A 23,712-nucleotide genomic window follows, 5' to 3' on the forward strand; every position below is an offset into this window, starting at 1 on the left:
CTTTCTCCGGCAGAAAGGTTACAGTGGTATAAAAATAAAAAGAAAGAAAAAAAAAAACAAGCTGTCAGTAAACATAGAAGTTCTTTTCCCAAGTCTGAAAGGAAGACACCAACAAATAAGAAATACTTAAAGTATCTAGAGAAACTAAACAAAATTCGGCAAAAGAAAGAACACATCAGACAATTAACAAAAGAAAGAGCACTTAAATTTCGGACAAAACAACCTACTGAAACAAAAAGCAGCATAACTGTCACTAAGCCATTTAAAAACAGAATGCAAAAGAGTAGGGCCGTGAAATGTGTAAAAGATACTATTAGAGATTATACACCTGAGAAAAGATCTGAAATTATATCTGCTTTAATATCGGCAAACAGTCCTAACTCCTTAAAAACAAGACGCCTTGAATTTGAAAAGGCAATTAAAGGTGAAGGTGAAAAAAATCGTGAAAAGGTCGCAAATGCTGTTCTGTCTGACGTACAAACTTCATTAGGTATTATCAAAGGTTTATCAACGGAATGCAGAACAAAAACTCAGGAAGTCGTCTCATGTATAGTAGGCAACAATATTGAAACAAATAAACTACAAACTGCCCTAAGTAATCATTCCAGTTTAAATAGGCGACTGCTGAACAAAGTTTTGAAACTTAGTAAAAAGATAATCAGTGGCGAAGCTGTTAATCTACCACACACGCGCAAGACAAGAAAGGACAAATTGAGCGAAGGCGCCCGTAATAAAATAGCGGAATACTGGGTCAAAAACAGTCAACCTCTCAATGATAAAAAGAAGGTTATTAGAGAACGCATTGGTCCGGAAACATACATGGAACATCCAAAACATACCTTAACATCAACACAAGTATCTATTTAAATTTTGTTAAGGAAAATCCTGATATCAAAAATGGCCAAAAGCTCTTTGAATCTCTAAAACCATATTACATTAAATCTGCAAAAAGAAAAGATAGAATTACCTGTTTATGTAAACAGCACGTTGAAGTTTCCAGGTTATTTAAAAAAGCAAAAGAGAGCAGAAAGTCGATTTTGGACAAAACGCCAAATTTAAAAGATGATTATGTTGTGTGGGAACGTTTGTCTGATATTACTGAAGAAAGTCTGTGCCCGTCTGTATCAATCAATGATGAAAAAATGTTTAGAATGTCTTGTTTAAAACGTGATTGTACAAAATGTGGTGTAAGTAACATAAAGTTGATGGCACAAGAATTGGATGATAGTACTAGTTTTGTAACCTGGAACAGGTATGAGTACGTATTTACAGGTAAGAAAGACAGAAATGGTAAAGATATAAAAAAGCAACAGTTTGTAAAAGTTACTTTCACAATGAAAGAAAGGTGGGATTACATCAAAAACTCGCTTTTAAATTTTCCACTACACAATGTTTTGTGTCATTGGCAGAGACAACAACTACATAGTATCGTAGATAATTTACCAGAAGGGCATGTTGTCAAAGTACATGATTACTCGGAGGACTTCAAGTGTGAAGTCTTATACCGCCATGAAACAGAAAATACTGAATCAAGCTCGACGCATGTACCAAACATTGTAAAATAATATGCTTTTGTAATTTTTGAAAGTAATACTCATGACAGAGATACAATTCACCATGTTCGCAAACTTTTGATCGAATCTTACCTGAAAGATCAGTTGAAGTACGATTTAAAATATGTACATGAATTTACCGATGGCTGTAGTCAGCAATATAAATCTAAATTTTGTATGCGTGATGTCAGCTTCTCAGAGTCAGATTTCAACTGTCCAACACAAAGAAACTACTTTGAAACGTCCCATGGTAAAGGCGAACAGGACGCCGCGGGTAGCCATGTGAAAAACAAAGCACATATGTCTTTAATTCGTAGAGAATGCGAAATTCATAACGCAAAAGATTTGTATGTGTATTTAGATAAATACATCCGTACTCCATCAACTTCTTCATACAAGCCTAGGAATGGGGATACAAAACTAAGAACGTAAGAAATTACAGTTTGACAGGCCTATTATATTTAAACACTTGATCGAAATTTATATAGCACTGGTCATTTTAACACCTATTATAAATGCTTGATGGTTTATGACGTTCTAAATCTGCGTTTTTACAACACAAAAATAGTTGTAAGAACTAAGATGTTAAAAACATAAATATACACAAGAGTTCTCCTGTAATTTATATTATGGTGTGTGGCATGGAAGCCGCTAACCCTCCGGGTTTTCTTTCTACTGATAAGTGATGAGTAAATTACGATTTTTGGAGTATGAAATAAAGACCTTTTATTTTGGTATATTGTGATGTGTGGCATGGAAGCCGCTAACCCGTTTGTGTTTTCTTTTTCCTGTTGTGATGGGTGGCATGTAAGCCTCTAACCCAGTTCTACTTCATGTATAAATTTCATTTGTTGTGAAAATAGCTTGTTTTGTAAATCATTTTCACTATGATATGCAACATAATTATGCTAATGTCAGTACTTAGGGAATATGAACATGTTTTGATATTTGGTTTTAGAGTTGCACATTTTATAAACAAAACAATTTTGTAATATGAATGTATTTTGTATGTATCTGATGATGCATTATACTGTATCATTTTCGTTGTCGGTAAATATGACCTGTATACTGACAAATTTCAACATGTAAATAGGGGCAAAAGCATTGTGAACCCGATTCCTAAATCATCAAATATGGATCCTAGAGACCCTTTGTCATACAGAGGCATTGCTCTTGCCCCTGCAATGTATAAATTGTATTGCTCAGTGTTAAATGACCGCCTTAGTAATTGGGTAGAACATAATAATATATTAGTTGATGAACAGAACGGTTTTAGGCGGAAACGCAGTACGACTGATCAAGTATCTTCTCTATATAATATAATTGATACACGTAGAACACATAAAATGTCCACTTTTGTCGCCTTTATTGATTTTCGAAAGGCATACGTTTATATCAACAGAGCCAAGCTGTGGGAAAGGTTGATTGATACAGGAGTTACGGGGAAAATGCTACCTGCCATTAAGTCATTGTATGCATCTGTTTTAGCTTCTGTACGAGTCTATGCCTTTTCTACAGATTGGTTTGAGGTACATTGTGGTTTACGTCAAGGCTGTATTCTTTCGCCAATATTATTTAACCAGTTTATAAATGATTTGGCTGTCTACCTTAAATCATTTAATGTTGGTATAGATATCGGTAACGAAAATGTTTGTATTTTGTTATTTGCCGATGACATTGTTTTATTGGCAGAGATCTCCAAATACTTCTAGATGCCTTAAATACTTGGTGTATCTCAAATGATATGAATATTAATTTTAACCAAAAGTAATGTTGTTCATTTTAGACCAGCTCATAAGCATAGAACAGATTTTGTTTTTAGATGTGGTAATGATACAATTGCATTAACTGACAATTATACTTACCTTGGCATTGTATTAAATGAACATTTAGATATCAATGTTACTGTTAGAGCAGTTGCTCAAAGTGCAAGTCGCGCACTGGGCCTGGTCATTGCTAAATGTAAGCTTATTGGCGGAGTACCATATGATGTATTCACTAAGTTGTATGATGCTATTGTTTGGCCCGTCATCAACTATGGGGCGGCCATATTGGGGCACAGGTCATTTTCATGCATAGATGCGGTTCATAATCGTGCTATGCGCTTTTTCCTAGGAGTTGGAAGATATACCCCTAATTTGGCTCTTGCCGGGGAGATGGCCTGGACTCCTACTATGGTACGTCAATGGAAAACTGTTTCTAGCTTTGTGTCTCGTATCTGTAACACTGCAATGACCAGGCTCAATAAACGAATAGCAGTCTGGGCTAGCTCTAAGTTGGGTACTTCTTGTAGAAATTGGTTTTTCCATGTCAAGAAAAAGTTTGAGGAATCTCAAATTGATTACAATATTTCTGAATATGTACCTAAGAAATATGTCATTGACAAGATCACTAAAAATGTTGAAGAAAATTACCTAAGAGCTTGGTTTACTGGTATAAATAGAATAGAAAGTGCTAGTGGTAGAGGCCGAAATAAGCTCAGAACTTATTGTACACTGAAACCTGAATACAAAGTTGAAGAATATTGTCAACTTATTATGCCTGTTTCACATAGATCTGCATTGTGTAAATTCAGATGGATGTGGGGTAGCTCCCATCCGTCTTGAGACGGGCATATATGAAGGGTTACAAGTTGAAAATAGAACCTGTCCTTTTCTTTGTAATACGGCTGAGGATGAAATACATGTCTTACTGAATTGTAACTTATATGAAGATTTAAGGAAACCCTTAATTTTGAAGGCAATTTCCAGTAACTCAAATTTTGAATCTTTGTCTGATCTTGAAAAGCTTAAATTTGTGTTAACAAACCCAGCATTATTGAGATTAAGTGCAAAAACCTGCTGTGCAATACTTGATCGAAGATGTCAATTTCTTAATAAATGACATGTATATAGTAATTTTTAAATGTCAAACTATTTTAGGCCAGTGTAAATTTATCCATTGTTTAAAGGTATTGATGATATTTATCTATCACTCAAAATGCTCTCGTTAATCTAACATATGTTTGGTCTGACCAAACATGTTCCATTATTTTATTCCATTTTGTAATGTTGAGCTTATTGCCATAGTATTAATAATTCAGTGTTTTAAGTAAATAGATTTTCAGGCAGCTTTTAAACTAAGATTAACAAGGGTATTTTGAATTTTATCTGTTTGATATGTATATATCAAGTAGTTTCATATTGCAGCTGAAACTCTATAACTCGAAGTCGGTTGGACCAATGTAAACACTTTGACTTTAAATAGTCGTGGTTCGATTTAAACATTTTCAATTTAAACAAAGTCAGATTGGAATAAATTTATTTTGAGACTGAAAGATATGTTCGACTTAAGCGGGAGTTCAACTTAAGCGAGTTCGGGTTATCGAGTTTGGACTGTATTTGTGTGCTATTCATTGTACTATGTAAAATGTTTTAATAATTGTCTGTTACAAATTTTTAATAGATTGGCTATGCATGTATGTTTCATGTATAATGATTGTTTTATGTATGTAAACATGTATAGAACGGACAATAAACTTTGAAAACTATGTAAAAGTAAAAATCAACTTGTATTTCCATCTTTTTTCTTTGTTTTGCGTATGGTGGTACATTCATTTTTACGAGTAAGTTGTTAGATATATTATTCATCCCGAACACATGAGACCATTTATAAATAAAGGAAGAGAAAAACAGAGATGTCGGCAATTGATAACTGGGGAAGAAGCTTAGACTAGATTTATCCTTTTCTCCTGGGCAAGTTTATTTGGATTTTCGATTGGCGTAAAATAAATTAAATGCATCAGTCTGCATTTTATTTTGCATCAGTAGATACCTCCCTCTAATTCCCGCGATCATGTCCAGAAATGAGACCGTGTTTTGAAGAGTATTGTCCCTTGATTATTAGGCAAAATTGTTTAAATTTGATTGCTTCCCTTTATACCATTTTAACTATCTTGATAGTCTTGACACACTACACTGGTTTTGCTAATTGAGGGTATTGCATCGACATGGAATGAAACTTTACAAGCGGAGTTTATACCTCCCCGAGGCTATTTGCAGAATACATGACATTGTAATTTCTTCAATTTGGTGATTTTGAATGATAATTGGGTTTTTGTTTCAAAATTGAGAGTCGGGAAGTTTATTCTCATTACTCAGCGTAACTTTTAGATACGTATTTAATCTTTTGATTATACCTTTTAAGGACAAAAATATATGTGTCAAAAGTCAAAATTTCCAGTTTACCGGTTTGAATTCTAAAGAATGACGATTAATTGTGTGTGTGTTGAGTTTCTTTACCCTCGCCACCGGTAAACCATATGGGCGAGCATATCTACAATTATTCTCCTCCTCCTCGTACATCGTCTTTTCATCTCTCCCGTTATAATACATCATTTAATTATCATCGTTGTTATGTATCTTCTGTTGTGTGACATCGTGATTATATAACATCTGTTATGTGTCATCGTGATTATGTAGCATCTGTTATGTGAGTGTCTTCTTAATGTTGTTGTCATCACTATTATTTCATCTACGTCTTTAACGGTCTGGTCGCCTGTTCTTCATCTCGCCCGTCGTCCCCGCGTTGTACGTCGCCTCCACCAACTGTCTTGCCCGAAGTGTCGCATCTGGAAGCCTGGCCCCGAGGTCCCACCTTGTCGATGAACCAGCTGTGGTCAACATTGATAGGCCCCAGAGATGGTAATCCGGCATCGAGTCGGGGGTTCGGAGCCAACATCAACCTCGTCGATGAACCAGCTGAAGTTTTCCGGCTAAATGGCAAGCGACCGTTTCGATAGGTGAACCGAAGTATAACAAAGCCGGAAGGTCCCTCAGAGATGGTAATCCGGCATCGAGTTGGCCGGGATCAACCAGACCCGGCACCCCGGTTGTAGAAGAGAGGTCCAACACGAAGGCAAGTAGGCAAGATGAAGCTCAGCGATGTATGTCCCCTTTTTACGGCCACACTCCCTGGTTTTCGTCATGTGACGCTAACTAGATCAGACGTTGACCTAGTTAGGGCGCTGACCCAGTTAGCGCCATATGTGCCCTCTCCGCGACGTGCACGCACCAAGGAGGTCGGAGAAGAATAAATTAAGGACTTTGCTGTCTCTGTCAGACTTATAAATATAGTTTTAAATATAAAATATGTCTTAATAATTAATATAGTATAAATTGGGGAAAACAAAATGCCTTGACACACTATATGAGGTACATGAAAGAAGACACACATAAAAATGAAGAGGTGAAATAAGTTAGTCTTTTCTTCTAACTATAGTTTTTATCATAAATGTATGGGATTAAGTTCCCATCTTATTCACAGTCCACTGGAGGTCACTTTGACCTACTTTAGACTGTGAATTATGGTACACACTCTACACGTAGCCTATAAAATGTTGTTATATAATTGAAGCTATGCTCGCCCATATGGTCTTAACCGGTGGCGAGGGTAAACAAGCTCAACACACACACATAAAGAGTGGCGTACAAGTGTTGGTTCATTTTAGCGTGGGATATTGGTGGGTTTACATCTGTTGAGTAGGTAATATTTTGTCTTATAATTTCATTTTACAAATAGTATATCGGTTATTCTCAGTTTTTATTTTCATGATTGGTCAAGTCGTAGACATTATTATACATTTTATTTCGAATGTTTTTTATACGAGAGGTTAAAGGGTTCTTTTTTAAGGTGTTGTGTGTTATTTTTGCTATTGTGTCAGAAACATGGCCCCTGACGTCACTTTTCGTGCAACGCCCAGTTCCGAATGTTCTTCGCATTTTCTTTTCCTGAGCTCTTAATGTCATATAAATGAAAAATACAAAACATTTGTCACCTTGCATATAGAAAATGCTACGCAATAGTACAAAATTCAGTTATGCTATAAATTTTGCCTTAAAATCCAGTTTGAAAAAGAAATCTTCTCAATAAAATAGCGTAGAACTTCGGTATGTTGTTTCATAGTATATGTACGTTTTGTTGACACATAAAATACTTTGGTATTAACAACATAAATTTTCTTTAGGTTATACATCTCAACACCACATAACAATTCTAAATGTTAAGGCTGATTAATACTAAATCAAATTTAAGCCTATGCACAATTAGTCACAAGTAGTCATAATATTTCTTCCTTTCCCCGTACCCTTTCTCCCATTTCATGCTAGATTATATAATAGCATACAATTTGTGTGTCCCCAAAAGACTGCAGAATAGGAATTGGGAAAGTAGGGAAGGATTGTTCTTAATGAAGGGTAACTTTCTAACATGTATGCTAATATCCCTTTTTTGTTTTCTTTTTGTATAGTTGCGATATAATTCTTATTGAGAATATAACTCTCTAAATATCTAAATATATAATTCTAATTAATGTCGAATCACAGTATTAAGGTGTATATGAAATAAAGAACCGCTTGATGAAGTGATGTAAAACCTGACGAGAAATGTGTTGTTATCCAAGAAGCCTTCCTAAATATTGACCTTAAAACCTATCAGTTTCTTTAAAAGACAAATAAAAATAAAATATAAATACCTGAACACTACCGTCTGTAGATTTCTTTTCTATTTCCTGAAATATAAATGAAGAAAAAGAGTCAAGTATGAAAAAAATCACAAAATGATGATGTCAACAGATGAAATACGTATAAGTGTTGCATTAGTTCTGTCTTTTTATAGAATATCATTTAATAGGGCTGACTTCCCTGCGAATCGAAATAGTCATTAAATCGGCAGATAATATGATAGGTTTATGCCGTATTTATACAAATGCATTCAATGTAATTCGAACTGAAAATAAGAGGTTCTTTATCATGTTGTTTTCATACTCTTTAGCTGGTTTGCAGACATTGCTTAATGAATTACATATGTATTGTTTCAGATTGGACATCACTGTTAATACGTCTAAGCCCGTAGCAATGGTTTGTAAAAAAAGGTAATAGACTTGAAAATTTATATATATTATATAACAATGTTACATTGTAACTCAATGTTGTCAATAAATTTTGTTATTTAAGAAATGAACTGATTTTTTTCGGTGTTCATGCGAAATGAACGACAGAATAAGATCGGCAAATCCATGAATCGCGCTAGCGGTTCATGTTTAATTTGTCGATTGTTGAATACCGAAGAAAAATAGTTTCATTTCTTATATTTATATTATATTTCTTTTGCATTTTTAAACAAGATAATATTATAAATTGCACACATTTTATTTCATTTAGCATTAAACTCAGCTTCCTGGCCATTCTGTTCACCAAACGGAACTACTGCGACGTCATCTAAGAACGTTCTCCCTAATTATACGCGGACGTCGTCAAAACAGCGACCGGTTATCACTAAGCAGCGATGACGTTACTTTTGCGCCTTTCCTTTTGCTGTTCATACGAAATGAACGTCATAATTTTTAATGGAAAAGGATAGGGCGAGTATAGATATTTAGGTGTGATGTTAAAATGCTCAGAAAACATTTTCTTGCATACCAGACGGGGATTTCCGGTATTTTTACCGGTGCTGGAAAAATCCATCTTACACCCCGGGGTGTAAGATGACTCTCGTGCTTTAAATGATGTATTACAAACTACATATATGTAGAAGTTTTATGTAGTAATTTATATTTTATTTCAAAGAACGGAATAAAAATCCAATACCTTGACAGTTCCTCTTTGTTCCTGATAGTATATTTCTCGATTCAAAACACGTTATTTTATCAAAAATTCATAACGTTACGCTGCAACTGATAAAACAAAACCGGAACTAAACATTTTTATTTGTCTTTGAAACATCATGACGTCTTTCCTGTTTACGGACGTTGCTATCCCGCGCTTTGTTTAAATACGCTGCTATAAGAAATAATTCTAAAAAGAAAGCCGTTCGATTGATTTTATTTTTATCATTATTTCTTGAAATCGGTATGCAAGAAAAAGATTCTGTCACTGGTTATAGGTGCAGATGGAAATAACCGGCTCTCGGTCAACTGTTTAGGCGGTAACTCGGCTGGGAGCCTCGTTACCGCCTAAACGATACCCTCGAGGCCGGATATTCCCATCTGCACCTACAACCAGTGAAAGAATCTTATAATCTGGACATGCATTATGTGCTTTATTTACACTTAATTCTTTTTTCGATGTAGTATCTTTAGCTGTTTCTGAAAAAAAATGAAATTGTTCGATGCTATGATTTTACCAGTTTAAAACTATGGTTGTGAAATATGGGGATTTCATAAAGCTCCAGATATTGAGAAAGTATATATTAAGTTTCTTAAACAAATATTACATGTTAGACAACCAATGTTACTGTGTTGAACTTCGCTGAACTCGGAAAAGTTCCCCTTGATATTATTAGAAAAGAGCGTATTCTTACATACTGGAGTAAAATTGTGAATTCTCCAGATACATCTGGTGTATAAATGTTTTTAAGATAGTAAGTTAAAAATGTTAGTAATTCATGGGCTTTAGATGTTAAGTCGTTAGTGGAAAATTTAGGTTTAGCAAATTTATGGAACGATATGGCTATTACTAAGCAGCAATTAAATGATGAAACTGAAATACTGTATTGTCAATATTATCAAAACGTTTATGCTATTGTTGATACTATACCAAAACTGAGAACTTATAAAATTGTAAAAGATTGTATAGGTTTTGAAAAATATTTATCATGTGTCAAAACAGACGCATATCGTATAGCATTAACCAGACTAAGATGCTCTGCTCACAGACTGGCAATTGAAGAAAGTCGTTTTAGAAATGTAGGACGAGAAAACAGAAAATGTATATATTGTAACATGAATGCTGTAGAAAATGAATATCACTTTGTACTTGTGTGTCCGCATTACCGAGAAATAAGGAATGCATGTCTTCCCAAGTATTAATGTCATTGGCCTACATCACAGAAATTTAAAACACTATTAACTACTCATCAGTCAAGTGTTTTAAATAAATTAGCAATGTTTATGTATTTAGCAAATATAAAACGTGCTGCTTATACCGCTTAATTGTATTATTTACTGTAATTAAAGAAGACGAACATCTTTTATTTTGTATTTCTGTTTCAGTTTTGGACTAAAGCTAACGCGTAGTAAAAAACAATAGTGTTTCTACAACTTAATTAGTCAGGTTATTATATGTTTCATGTACACTTCTGTTGCAAAATAGCTTCCCCTTTCAGTGACATCGTCTCTCCATGCATATGTTCTATACAAATTAGAAATATATTTTTGTGTTTATTTTAAGAAACTGTAGGTCAAGTGGCTCACATTTCAACACAACTTAATACTGTGCGAAAGCTTCTGCTTTCAGGGACATCGTCTCTCCATGCATATGCTGTATACAAATTAAAAATATTTGTTTGTGTTTATTTTAAGAATTAGCTGATACGCACTGCTATGGATTAAAACGTATGGTTACTGACTAGAATAATAAACACGTAACAGCATTTTTATATCGTATCTCAAAATTTTAAAGGCGCTCGCTACAGTTTTTCCGTGCCAATTTGGTTGTGTTTCTAATCGAAGTAGCTCACTGCAGACTTCTGCGCATGCCCGGAAGTGATTATCTAATGTCGCGTACTACAAAATTCGGAAATTATTGTATGTTCGCATGCATTTAATGTATAATATTTATAATATACTGACTAGAGGTTAGGGTAAGTATCACCATGTTTACAAAATATATACATTTTAAAGTACTTTTATTTCAAATTGCTTCAATCTGACATACACTGGAGTCTTTAATTTATACCGGCGCTCCAACTCTGCATTGAGTCACAGCTGTTTATAATCACGTACCGTACCCATACCGTACATCCGTATTCGTTAACTTTAGGATTTGTTCGGAGAAAGGCGGAAACTTTCATCTTTCTATGACTTCTGTTATTTATACCAGCGCTCAAATTCTGCATTGAGTCACGGCTGTTTCTAATCCCGTACCGTACCCGTAGCGTACATTCGTAAACTATAGTTTTGTTAAAAAAAGGGCGGAAACTTTCATCAAAATGCTTCAGAAAAACCTTAAAATCCGCTTATTAAGAAATCTGCCGTTTGATAATTTTCTATATATATTTCTAAGTCATTTGCTCAAACACTGAAAGAGTATTTCGTACCAACCTGCTTAGTATAAATGCCCGCCACACCTTACCTCGTTGTAATTTAATTTAAGCGAAATCTAATATGGTGACCTATCAATTTTCTTTTTGTTTTAGATTAGGTAGACACAACCAAAGGTATGTGAAGAATTTGATTAAATTCTATTATGTGAAACTCGATAAAATAGCAGAAGTTCCAACTTAGAATTGAAACAAAATATGCAAAAGTAGCCCTTGGGTCTGCTGAACAAGTATTCCTTTCTTTACAAAATCATTTTCTTTTGATTTCTCTGAGCATATTTCAAATAGATATATTGTTTTCCGTTATAAAAATGCTTAGATATCAAATTTATGCTAATTATTCTACTTTACTGAACTATTTTTTAGGATTATAGAAATTTTGAAAAATGTTAAAAATAGCACCATATCTAGGGGCAAATTAAATTAAAAAAAAACAAAGCTGGTGACCTAGTATTTTTATTTCATTTTTCAATACATCATAACATGATCTTTTAATACAAAACATTTCATCAAGATCTATTATTGAGAAAAAATTACGAAACTGTAGCGAGCGTCCTTATGTAACCATATCAACATAAATTATATTATAGATTTATTATATCTTATGTCTTGTATATTCATCCATTCAGTACTTCTAGAGTTATGTCATGTATATAAATCAAGAAAGGGATATGACTGAGAAACTAAATTTGGAAGTGTTGTGATCCTTAAACATCGCTTTGCTTGGCGCTCAGCATTAAAAGGGCAGAAACTGGCCTATTCTCTCATACCCTCGTGGCGATGGATTCCATCAGGAATGAGGTGTCGAGAGTGATTTAGGTATTAGGCCCCTAATAATAATGTTTAAAAAATGGCATTTGCTTGGTATATTCTTACAGTTGACCGTGCTTCGCACTTATATTCAAATTTTTAAAAACTTTCACCGTGCCGTATTTTATAAATTTTGTGTAATTTATGGTATTTCCTCAAGCTCAAGTAGAGACAAATTTCAAAGTGGTGGCCTTTATCCAAAATGTTTGCAGATAATTCATTAATCCATTATTTTTTAAGAAAGATACATCAAACTATTGGTAAACAATCATAAAACTTATAATAAAAACTGTCAATATGATTTTTTCTAGGGTGCCTCGAGTAAACGGATTTAATGAGACAGAATTCCAACTCCAATATAGAAAAATTAAGGTCAAATCCTGCGGGTCTGTTTTGAATTTCGCTCACTTCATTCAAAAATAACCTTTGGGCAGAAGTAAAACCTACCTACATTTCTTTCACAATATGTAATCTAAAGAATGAAGGTAAAATAGAGATTTTTTACCACATGTAACTCAGTATTTTTAAAGATGTCTAACTCTACCCCTTCTATTTCAGAGGTAAATTCACTTTAAACAGCAAGAAATCGCTTATCAAATTAATTTTTTTCCACTTTTGTACAATAAATCAATAACAAGTCTTGAAAGAAGTAAAAACTTACTAGAAAAAAAGGAAAATAAGGAAAAAAAAATTGGTCCCAGTGGGGCTTGAACCTACGCCCCCCTGAAAATTGCAGTCAAAGTAGGTTTATGGTAGGAATTGAATACTCTTCAAAAAGGAGGTACTCTATTATGAGCCTAATACCTTAATAGGCTGAACACCACTAAATCCAGCTGTTCTTTATTTCATATCAAATCTACTCACTTCATAACGGTTTTTCGACATTTTCTAGCATATCAGATTTTCAGAGACTTATATTCCCATAAAAAACTAGATCGCTACTTTAGGAAAACAAAAAGAAAAGGGGGTGCTAACTTTTATATAAGAAAACTACAGTTCGTTAAATACAACCCGCTGAATTTACTACTTTTCGCTTCTTTTAATTTCTCTTTTCGTGACATTAAATTCTTACGCCGCCATTTTTATCTAGCATGCGATAGAACATGCCGATTTCAGTAGAATGCAAAGTGATACATACTGAAACGCGGTAGGGTAAAAGTAAGCATGTTGCTGCCGAGAAAATGCACTAGGAAAGGAAAAAAGATTAGTACTATTTATATTTGGACTACTTGTGACTAGACCTGCGGAGGCTTACATTCTATTTGGTAGTGATCAGCCTATAAGTGAAAATTTTTGTTTGATTTTTTCATGAATTTGCATTCATTCTCAATGTACACCTATTTTACAATGATTCTGCTTAGTTTTGGTGCAAAATATCGAGAAGATGTAGAGAAATGACAATTCATTACAGGTCACCCCCATCCCAAACAATACGCAAAACTTAGCCCTGTGCAAGCAATATTTCAATTTATTTTACCTTATTCGTGGAATTTACATTTAACATCCATTTGATCGTTACGATGTTTGTCATTTTCATTCAGAAACATGCTAATTTCAATATTATTTAGACAACTGAAGTGCTAAAATGCGAGAAAAGACATTTACTAGGTCCTAAAACGCACCAAAATAGTGCCACCTGGTCGAAAATTCGATCTAAATTCCGAAAACACAAGAAATATAAGCGTTTTCAGCCATTTGTTACCGTTTTACATCATAAAGAATAGATTAATGGCATTTCCATTCATTTTCGAGGGGTTTCAGAAAATACCATGTATTACCCCTTATAGGGTGAACACCACTAAATCCAGCTGTTCTTTATTTCATATAAAATATACTCACTTCATAACGGTTTTTCGACATTTTCTAGCATATCAGATTTTCAGAGACTTATATTCCCATAAAGAACTAGATCGCTACTTTAGGAAAACAAAAAGAAAAGGGGGTGTTAACTTTTATATAAGAAAACTACAGTTCGTTAAATACAACCCGCTGAATTTACTACTTTTCGCTTCTTTTAATTTCTCTTTTCGTGACATTAAATTCTTACGCCGCCATTTTTATCTAGCATGCGATAGAACATGCCGATTTCAGTAGAATGCAAAGTGATACATACTGAAACGCGGTAGGGTAAAAGTAAGCATGTTGCTGCCGAGAAAATGCACTAGGAAAGGAAAAAAGATTAGTACTATTTATATTTGGACTACTTGTGACTAGACCTGCGGAGGCTTACATTCTATTTGGTAGTGATCAGCCTTAATATAAGTTGTAGAACTTCCTTCACAATCGACCTAAAATAAATTATGTATAAACTAAACATCGCTTTTTTTCAAAATGTTCTCTATCATTTTATGCGAGTGAATGACAATCTATTTAATAGCTTTTAAGTTATGCACTGGACATGAAAATTCAGTGAAAGATTTTAACTATAATTCAATAGGTTACAGTTATTGGTCATCATCATGTTGATCAATGATACAAATCTTTTGAATCTACCCATAGATGATAAAGTTGCAGATGAAAAAAAAGAAATAAGGATAGACATTAAATAAGGAGAGATAATCAAAAATAATAATAAAAAAATAATCTTTCACGCAAAGCAACGTCTTGTCATGCTGATGCATATGGCGCAGTAAACGACCGGAAAAGGTATACGGATGATCGAACGGACGCTGCAATTATTATTATACTGGAAACATTTTTCTATTGAAATCTTGTGATGAATAGCATAGTTAAGAAACCGGACTGTTAGCATTTTACCTCTAAACGTGACATTGACTTTTGAGCTTCAAGTTTATGTAAAGCGCAAAATATAGTCTTATTTTGATAATTGATTTGTACGGAATGGATGCAATATATGACGGGACGGACCGACAAAAAGGCGGATGACAGACGCAGCTAAATTCTGTCCCCATATTTTCTTTGGGAAAATGGGGGTCATAAAATAAGAACATTTTGACTGAAAATGAGAAACCAAAATAAAATTAATGATTCTTAAAGTAACGCGTTATCGATTTTCACTAGCCGAAGGTAAAGCGATAATAGCTCAGCTAGTGAGCCACTGTGGAGTAGTGGTAAAGATGGCTTGCCTTAAATCACTTGCCCCTCATAGATGTGAGGTCGAGCCTTACCCGGGACATTGAATTCTACATGTGGGAAAGCAATCAAGTTTGCCTACGGAAGGTCAGTGGTTCTACCAAGGTAACGCTCGTGATGAAATAATGCACGGAGAGGCACCTGGGGGGTCTTCTGTTACCATCAATGCTGGAAAGTCGTCATATAACCTATAGCTGTGTAATGCGCAGCAAACCCCTCCATGGACTACTTCACAATCAAGTTGTTTTTGTACCAACCTAGGCTATTTACCAGAGTAAGGTTTTCTTCTATAAAGTTTTCGTTGTACACTAATGTTAGTAAATAAACTGTAAAACATTTAGAGGAAAAGAGATTAATGAAAAACAAGTACATTTACTGCTAGTCTGACCAGTATACATTAAATCTAATATCATCTAAATATGATAAATGTACATCTCCTGTACAATATAGAATGGGAAAAATATTTGAACTCAGGGAAATGGTACTTGTTATGACAAGTTATATTTCAATGTGCAATGTGACATTTAATACCAGTTAGAAAGTTGTAGGTGGGAGAGGTGGACTAGTGGTAAGGATGGCGGCCGCTCATCCCGGAGGCCGTGGATTCGAACCCAAATGGAGTAAGGACATAACCTTCTCATATGGCACTAGTACTTGTTTTTCTAGAAAAATGATTCAAGATTTTTTCAAATAAGTTTTAAACTTTCATCATAATAGAGTTTAATTGAATTAGTATTAATTAAAAAATGATGTGTTTCGATTTGTCGGTTTTTTTCTGCTTATGAAAATTTTGTAAGTATTGCTGTGTATGGTCTCATCATTTTAAACTAAGATAAATGATGGCATTTTGATGTATGAATGATGTAACAAGGGTAGAGCATGTGGTTCCTATTTCGAAAACGTGAACATCCGTCAATCAGACAATGATTCTTTTAAAAAAAATATGGCAGTCCCGTTCAATGATAAGGTCCTGCCTTCCTCTAAAATTACTTAAGTCCATACATGATTTGGTAACAGTTAATAAGATTTCAATAACCCTTTTCACTGTAAAGTACGTTCATTACACGTCCATACGGAATTATATAATAATTAATTAGTTATTTTAGCTTAACATCCAGACGGGCGAGCGTTCAGTCAATACAACGTCGGATGCTAATATATTTCTTCTTTTTTGTACATTTTATAACAATATCATTTTTATTGCCATGTTTTCATTTCTATTGTTAATGAAAAGATATATTTTAGTTATCATAGAATAATTAACGTCTTAATATATGTATTAACGTTCGGTTACTTAGACTTCAATATAAAACATATATTAAAAGCAAAATAAAATGTTAATTTTATTTAACTTTAGAGACAGTTAATTCTTATGTAAACAACTTTAACCAGCAAGCTGTTTTAGCAATGAACTATGCACTTTCATTATCACTTGTTTGCCTTTTGATATTAAAAAGCAAACGGAGTAGGTCAGAGATAGCCATAATGTAAACAACTAATTTGAAATTTATATAAAAAAGTATACTGAACATGTTTGAGTAGAAATATTTACTTTTGATTCTGAGAGACAGTTCTATCATGAAGAAGAAGATGTCATTTCGCCAAAATCTGTCTATAATGTTTTGACGCATACGCTTAATGCAGCATATGTTACAAAATGTTTCCTCCAAGTAAACAGTTCCTGTAAACTCAAAACATAATAAAAAAATAGCAAATACAGTTCCCCTTAGATGATAAAACGTTTCGGGGAGGGAGTTTTATTATTATATATAAAATTGATATACTTATTTCGTGATCGCTTTACGGTATAAAACTAGACAGGAAAATTAAGTGAGTATATAATAAATTCATAGTGTATCGTATCTAACTCCCTTTATACACCATTGATAAATATTTTACGCATCAAACTAATTTATGATATGTTAAACAATTTAAAACCTTGACAGCAAGTTTATTCATTTCTTTTCCACCCTGACGTAAAAAAGCTTGTTCCGAAAGTTGATGTTTCTAAAAACTTGTATTGATAAACTAACACCTGTCTTGTTCCTTAGTAAAGGGAGTGAAAATTTGCTCATGCACACTCGACTTAGGGCTAAATGACATGACCACATAAAGTAAACTAGGATAAACTTATATCACATTTCAATTAAGCAGGACATATAAAAGCTATAATTATAACTGCCTTGTTTTGACTAATGCGCATTAAAACAGAAACTAAAATCGGGAACTGATATAATTCTTTTATTTTAAACTTATGTTTTATGGACGTTTCATAAGGGGATTTTCTTATATATTTCATTACAGAACTTACAACCTGTGGCAATTAGCTTACTCATTATGTTAAGAAATTAATACTAAATATTTTCAACTGGGTAACAGATAGATTTAATTTGGTGTCCTCCGCACACCTACATACAAAGTCCCCAATGCAAAAATTGAAGGCGAACACATTTCATCTCACCACCTTTGATTTATTTTCAATTTTATTAAAATAACGATCAATTCAGTCGGTATACAAACATATAATTATCATCTTTAAACAGACATTTTTTTTTGTTAATATTTGAATTCAAATGTTTTATTTTACAATGTCAAAGAGGTTGAGGTTTGAGTGGTTAATGAGGCAGTCAAATTTAACTAGGGCAATGGGTCTGGGAAGGGGGTGTTCTATTTTCGCATTTTTATTTTTCGTTTGACCATGGTCCCTATTTTTGGAGAATTCAAGTTTATTTTAGATATATTAATTGAATGTTGTTGATATTTGCGTAAGATATAATTTCGGGCATATGATACAAAAAAAATCTGGAGTAAGTATGGCATGTCAAAAGTTGCTAAATAATCTATGCATCTTACTATTATTGCATTTGTGATTTTGTCATTCAATGTCGTGTCATTCATAATTATTCTAAAATGTGCTATTGTATATTGTATATGTCGTTATTCTTATTGATTCATTAAGAGCAAAGTCTGGTTATATTTTGACATGTAATAACAATTATAAAATATGACCGTAGCTTCTGTGTATTTCCAACTGACACATTGTCTGTTATGAATGCCGTGACTCATAGCTTGCATCTTATTCTAAATCAACGTGAATTTTACATTTTCAGCTTTGCTATTTATGCCTGATGGTAAGTATCAGATATTTATAAACACTAACAATAAATGGACTAAATTGAAAACGCACACTAAACTATACAAAATGTTCATGTAACATAAACACTATTCAACATTTATGTATGTTTTCGTGAATGTTTCAGACTTATTGAAATGAAATCTTGCATTTCAGGTCACTCACGATTCTTCACCAAGAAGTGCAGAAATGACATCTGTTAGTTGTTGATTGTTTTGGCGTTAAACATTTAGATATAAACAAAAAACATCATCTTTTATAAGTGTAGTATATGTTTACATCAAATGTTACATATGAACGATAAAACGTTAACTACTCTTTTGAGTTTTATATAAATGTAATATATCAAGAGTTATAACAACAGTTCAACCCATTCTATTAGAAAATAAAAGGATTGCTATTCATGAATCGATCATACAATTCCCAAGGCGATTATTCACGCCTTTAGATACTAGCACGCCTGTAGCCGTTGAAGCAAAGTCGCCAAGTTACCAGAGAGTAACACAAACATTTTAATCATAAACAAGACCATAGTGATGACACTGGATCGCTCACCTCAGTAAAATGAGCTACATGTTTTAAATGTCTAACTGATGCTAATATATTATGAAAATATGTCAAAAGGTCACATCCATGGTCACTGAAAGTCAGTTTAAAGATTGGAGTGCAAAACTGTATAATAATGCCATCTAAATTTCAACGCTGTATTTTGAAAAGAAAAACAAAACAAAACAAGAAAGTAGGTCAGAATGTCAAAGTATTTTCCTATATGACTCATATAAAAACTAAGTGACCCAGCGGCGGGGCTTTAAATGGACAATCTTAGTACAGGACTACTAGATAATGCCACATGTAAAACATCTAAGCTCTGTGTCTCTCGGTTTCAGAGATGAACGTGATTTTAGTGTTTTTCTTAAAGAACTGTATGCAAATTCAAGGGACATGGGGGCGGGACCAATAATGACCCTGGGATAAAAACTTTAACATTCTTGGTAAAAAGTTTACTAGACAATGTAACATACCAACTATCTAAGCTCCAGGTCTTCATGCTTCAGAGAAGAGGATTTTTGAAATTTACAATGTAGTCATATAGTGAAAATAAGCCCCGCCCCCTGGCGGTCCTGCTTTCAGCATAATAGAACGGCTTAATCAATTTTGGTAGAAAAGTCACCTAGAAAATATTTTGAATAAAAAATTCTGACAAGAAAATTTTAAAAGATTTTCCTTTCGGCTTCAATTGCAACCCAAGTTCTGAATGGATTTTAATTCTTGGACAATATTAAATGGGGACCCATGGATCATTTCTCTGAAGTTTGGTGTAAATCTCCCAAGTGGTTTTGAAGATTTGAGATTTTTAAAACTTACAATATAGCCATTGAGAAAAAAAGCCCCGCCCCCTGACGGTCATATTTTTACTGAAATATAACGGCTTATACAATTTTGGTAGAGGGTCACCCAGAGGTCGTTTCTACAAACTATTTTTGAAATCCGACTAACTGTTTCTGAGAAGAAGATATTTAAAGCAGAATTTTTTTTTCAAATGTTGACGGACGACGCACAAATGAAGACGGACGACCAGAAAAGCTGGTGGGCTCAAAAAAAAAAGAGTTATCAGATATGAATAAGCGTGTTAAAGAAAACACGTATCATTTTTTTTTGCTATTAATATATGTTTTAAATTCAATTCTAAATGAAGTAAATAAAATGCTTATTGTTTTATAATTACTAAATGATATCTCTTGTTATTAAAATAATTGAAGTCATCTCAGAAAAATAATGACATTGATATCAAGTGTAAATAGATAAAAACTTGTAAACAAATGGTTGGCGCACGAATCTTTGTTTGTATACTTTTCAAATACACGGTTGGTTGCTTTTACGTTGCTAATACATATAATGAGATTGTCCGAGATTTTTCAACTAACAGTTTCATATTACAGATAAAATAGATACCCATTTAGTCAATTGAAGTTTACGTTAAATGTATCAAAGCATTAGGCCAATATGATGTCGTGAAAAAACTCTTCAACTATTATCCATACTGCTGGAACGGTAACTTAAAGCTAGGGCACATCTGGGGCCGTATTCATAAAGCATCTTAAGCATAAGTATACGAAATTGATTATTTACTTAAGTATTAAATAGGTAAGAAATTAATTTTACTTAAGTATATTTGTTACTCATAAAACAACTTAATTAGTAATTCTTGTCTTTTATTGTGGACGAAAACATTTTAAAAAACAACATTAATTTCAGACAGATACAATATGCACCATAATGTTTAAAGTGCTTTTATCTGAAACACAACACTTTAATCGTTTTCACGAAGCCATTTTGTTTTCTGACTTAAGTCATTTCTTACGTATCTTAAGCTTAAGCTGTTTTATGAATAGGACTTCAGTTTTTACTTAGACTTAAGCTGAAATCACCACAAACTTAAGTAAAATCTTAAACTTAAGTCAAAACTTATACTTAAGATGCTTTATGAATACGGCCCCTGAACTTTACATGAGGTTTTTAATCCGGCTTTCAACGTAATCCCGCTTGTAATACTTTATACAGTTATAACTTTAATTAAACCTCCAGACGCTAAAACTTAATTCAAATTTAGAAAGAAATCTATAAGGGTAAATTAAACCCTTTCTACAATAGCTAGAGGGTAAATTATTCATTTATTTTTACAAAAAAAAAAAAAACAACAATAGGAAATTGATCTACCGAATTTCGTTACGAAGCGACAAAAATCGGTATTGATTCCTAGCGGTATCATGCGAGGTATTCCAAAAACGCATACTATGCGAATAAAAATTATAGAGTTCCGGTTTAGACCATGGGTGTGCAACGACCCCGATGAAATCCGGGATATCACTTCCGTCGCCGGTCTTCGTTAATAAGCGTCCATCGGATTAGTAGGCCAAACGCAATATCCGCACAATAAGATGTCTGCGACACAAAAGATACTTGAAGTCTACAAGCTGTTAAGTTTGTTGCGTAACAAGCTGATCAACCGCTAGGATACAACTATGAAGGTTGTTCTCTTGTTCTGCATTGTACATCTAGAATGATTATTTTCCATTACTCAGAACAATATTTTTACCTCGTATATTTCGGCCGTTTCGCACAGCCTTCATCAGAAAGTGCCTGGTTAGTGTTTCATAGCGTCACGTGACAATTGGTGATCACGTGACACTCGTCACTTAACCGGGACGAGGTGCTGGAGTTACCTCTAGTTTACAACACTCTCCTAGTGTCACGTGATCACCAATTGTCACGTGACGCTATGCAACACTGAGCAGGCAGTTTGCAAATTAAGGATGTGCGAAACGGCCGAAATATACAAGGTAAAAATATTGTTCTGAGTAATGGAAAATAATCATCCTAGAAACCGCTAACATGACTACACTAACATGTTCTATTCATTAGCATTTTTATACGGCGCACATGTCTTGAACATTTTGATTTTTACATTGATATACTGATACACTGGCGCCGACATTTTGATTTTGAAAATTTGAGAAAAAAATCATCCAACGAGTTCTTCGGTATGGGGAATAAAAGAATACATTCATCTTTGTGTCGCTTTTCAGTTTGTAATTTTAAACCTTTTCGGTGCTTTAATTACTTAGTACTTCTCTGTCAATCAGAAATGAAAATTGCATACACATTTTTAAGAAATCAGTGATTTTACTTGCAGGCCTGGATCAGTTTACATTTATAGAAACGTGAGTAACTTATTTTCCAATGTAAAAAATAACCCAACCATTTGGAAAACACACAAATGTGTTAATTTTTATGTATGTAGCACCGGCGTTATTATTATTTAAATCGTAAGATTTCTGGTAAATAGTATAACTTAAGAGAAAAATATCGTTTTGTTATCTTTGCATTTATTAATTGATCGAAGTCACAACGTCTATACGTTTATTACCTTATCCCGCTTAGACGTTTAAATAACGTAATCCGCTGCGAAAAAAAAATAATTATTCATTACGTAATGCTGTCTGAAATTGGCATTTTTTCCTTTGTCTTCTGCTAATCAGTTTTGGGTCGGAGTGGGCGGTGAGGGCAAAGAAAATGCTTCCTCTACCCCACCCACTCTTAAAAGTTATCACCTTACGGGAGACAGAAAACCAAAACAGCGCATTTATGCATGTGATATAAAATTACGGATAAAATTGTATGTGCAAAATGAAAGAAAACAAATACGCATGAGATATTAAATCACTGGGGATTCAAGTTAAAGTATTTTTCAAAGCTAACTAATGGGAAATTTTCAGTCGGCATTATTGCGAGGTATAAAAATATATTTATCAAATTATTTAACTATTTGTAGAACTTGAAACAATACTTTTTGTGTTTGTAACGATATTATTTTCATTTTTGTGCAGGCACATACCTTTGTTCTTATATCTACAGTCTTCCTTTAAGTTTAACAAGAAATATAAGAATGCACATAGCAAACTTTATTTTTCATTTCAGGTGCATTACAACGACGCTTTGCAAGCACTATGTATGTAAATGTTCAATACTAAGAAAAATTTGTGGAACTATGAAATGATACTTACTGCAAACTATGAAAATATCCAGTTATTTCATGCCAATTTGCCGCAAAGATGTCGTCGTTAAATACACACTAATAAATCTGCTTCCTTAATGGTTAGTGTTAAAATGCGCATGCCTGTTATCCTTGACCATATTACTTCTCGAAAGTTAAGTAAGCGTAAAATTTATCGAAATACACGTTTATTTAATTGTTTTTTTTTTAAGAATAACATGCAAAACCTAAGTAAAACATATTTTTTTGTCGGGCAACTGATTTTTTATACACATAGTCTCTTGGAATTCTGTATATAAACATTGTACTGTAATTTTAAACGATTTATGCAAACATTTAATTAAATACATGACAAAAAAAGAAAAGGAAAGACAAAAAAAAAAAAAAGAAAAAAAAAACTGCAACAGTTTGGTTAAGAAAGTTTTAAATTGACAGATAACTAAATTTAAATACTTGTCTTTTTTTCTATCTTAAAATAATAAAAGAAGACG

At 33.4% G+C, this 23,712-nt stretch overlaps 1 protein-coding gene across 1 annotated transcript in view; it reads right to left on the reverse strand.

Annotated features, from left to right (window-relative positions):
• LOC123551132 (ankyrin repeat and protein kinase domain-containing protein 1-like) overlaps positions 1-23,712 on the reverse strand; it is a 217,463-nt gene that overhangs the window by 122,420 nt on the left and 71,331 nt on the right. The window contains exon 4 of the mRNA XM_053542067.1: positions 8,065-8,100. Within this exon, the coding sequence (XP_053398042.1) occupies positions 8,065-8,100 (36 nt within the window). The remainder of the gene's footprint in view (positions 1-8,064; positions 8,101-23,712) is intronic.

The sequence above is a fragment of the Mercenaria mercenaria genome, chromosome 4 (assembly GCF_021730395.1).
Source record: "Mercenaria mercenaria strain notata chromosome 4, MADL_Memer_1, whole genome shotgun sequence".
Taxonomy (NCBI): Eukaryota; Metazoa; Mollusca; class Bivalvia; order Venerida; family Veneridae; genus Mercenaria; species Mercenaria mercenaria.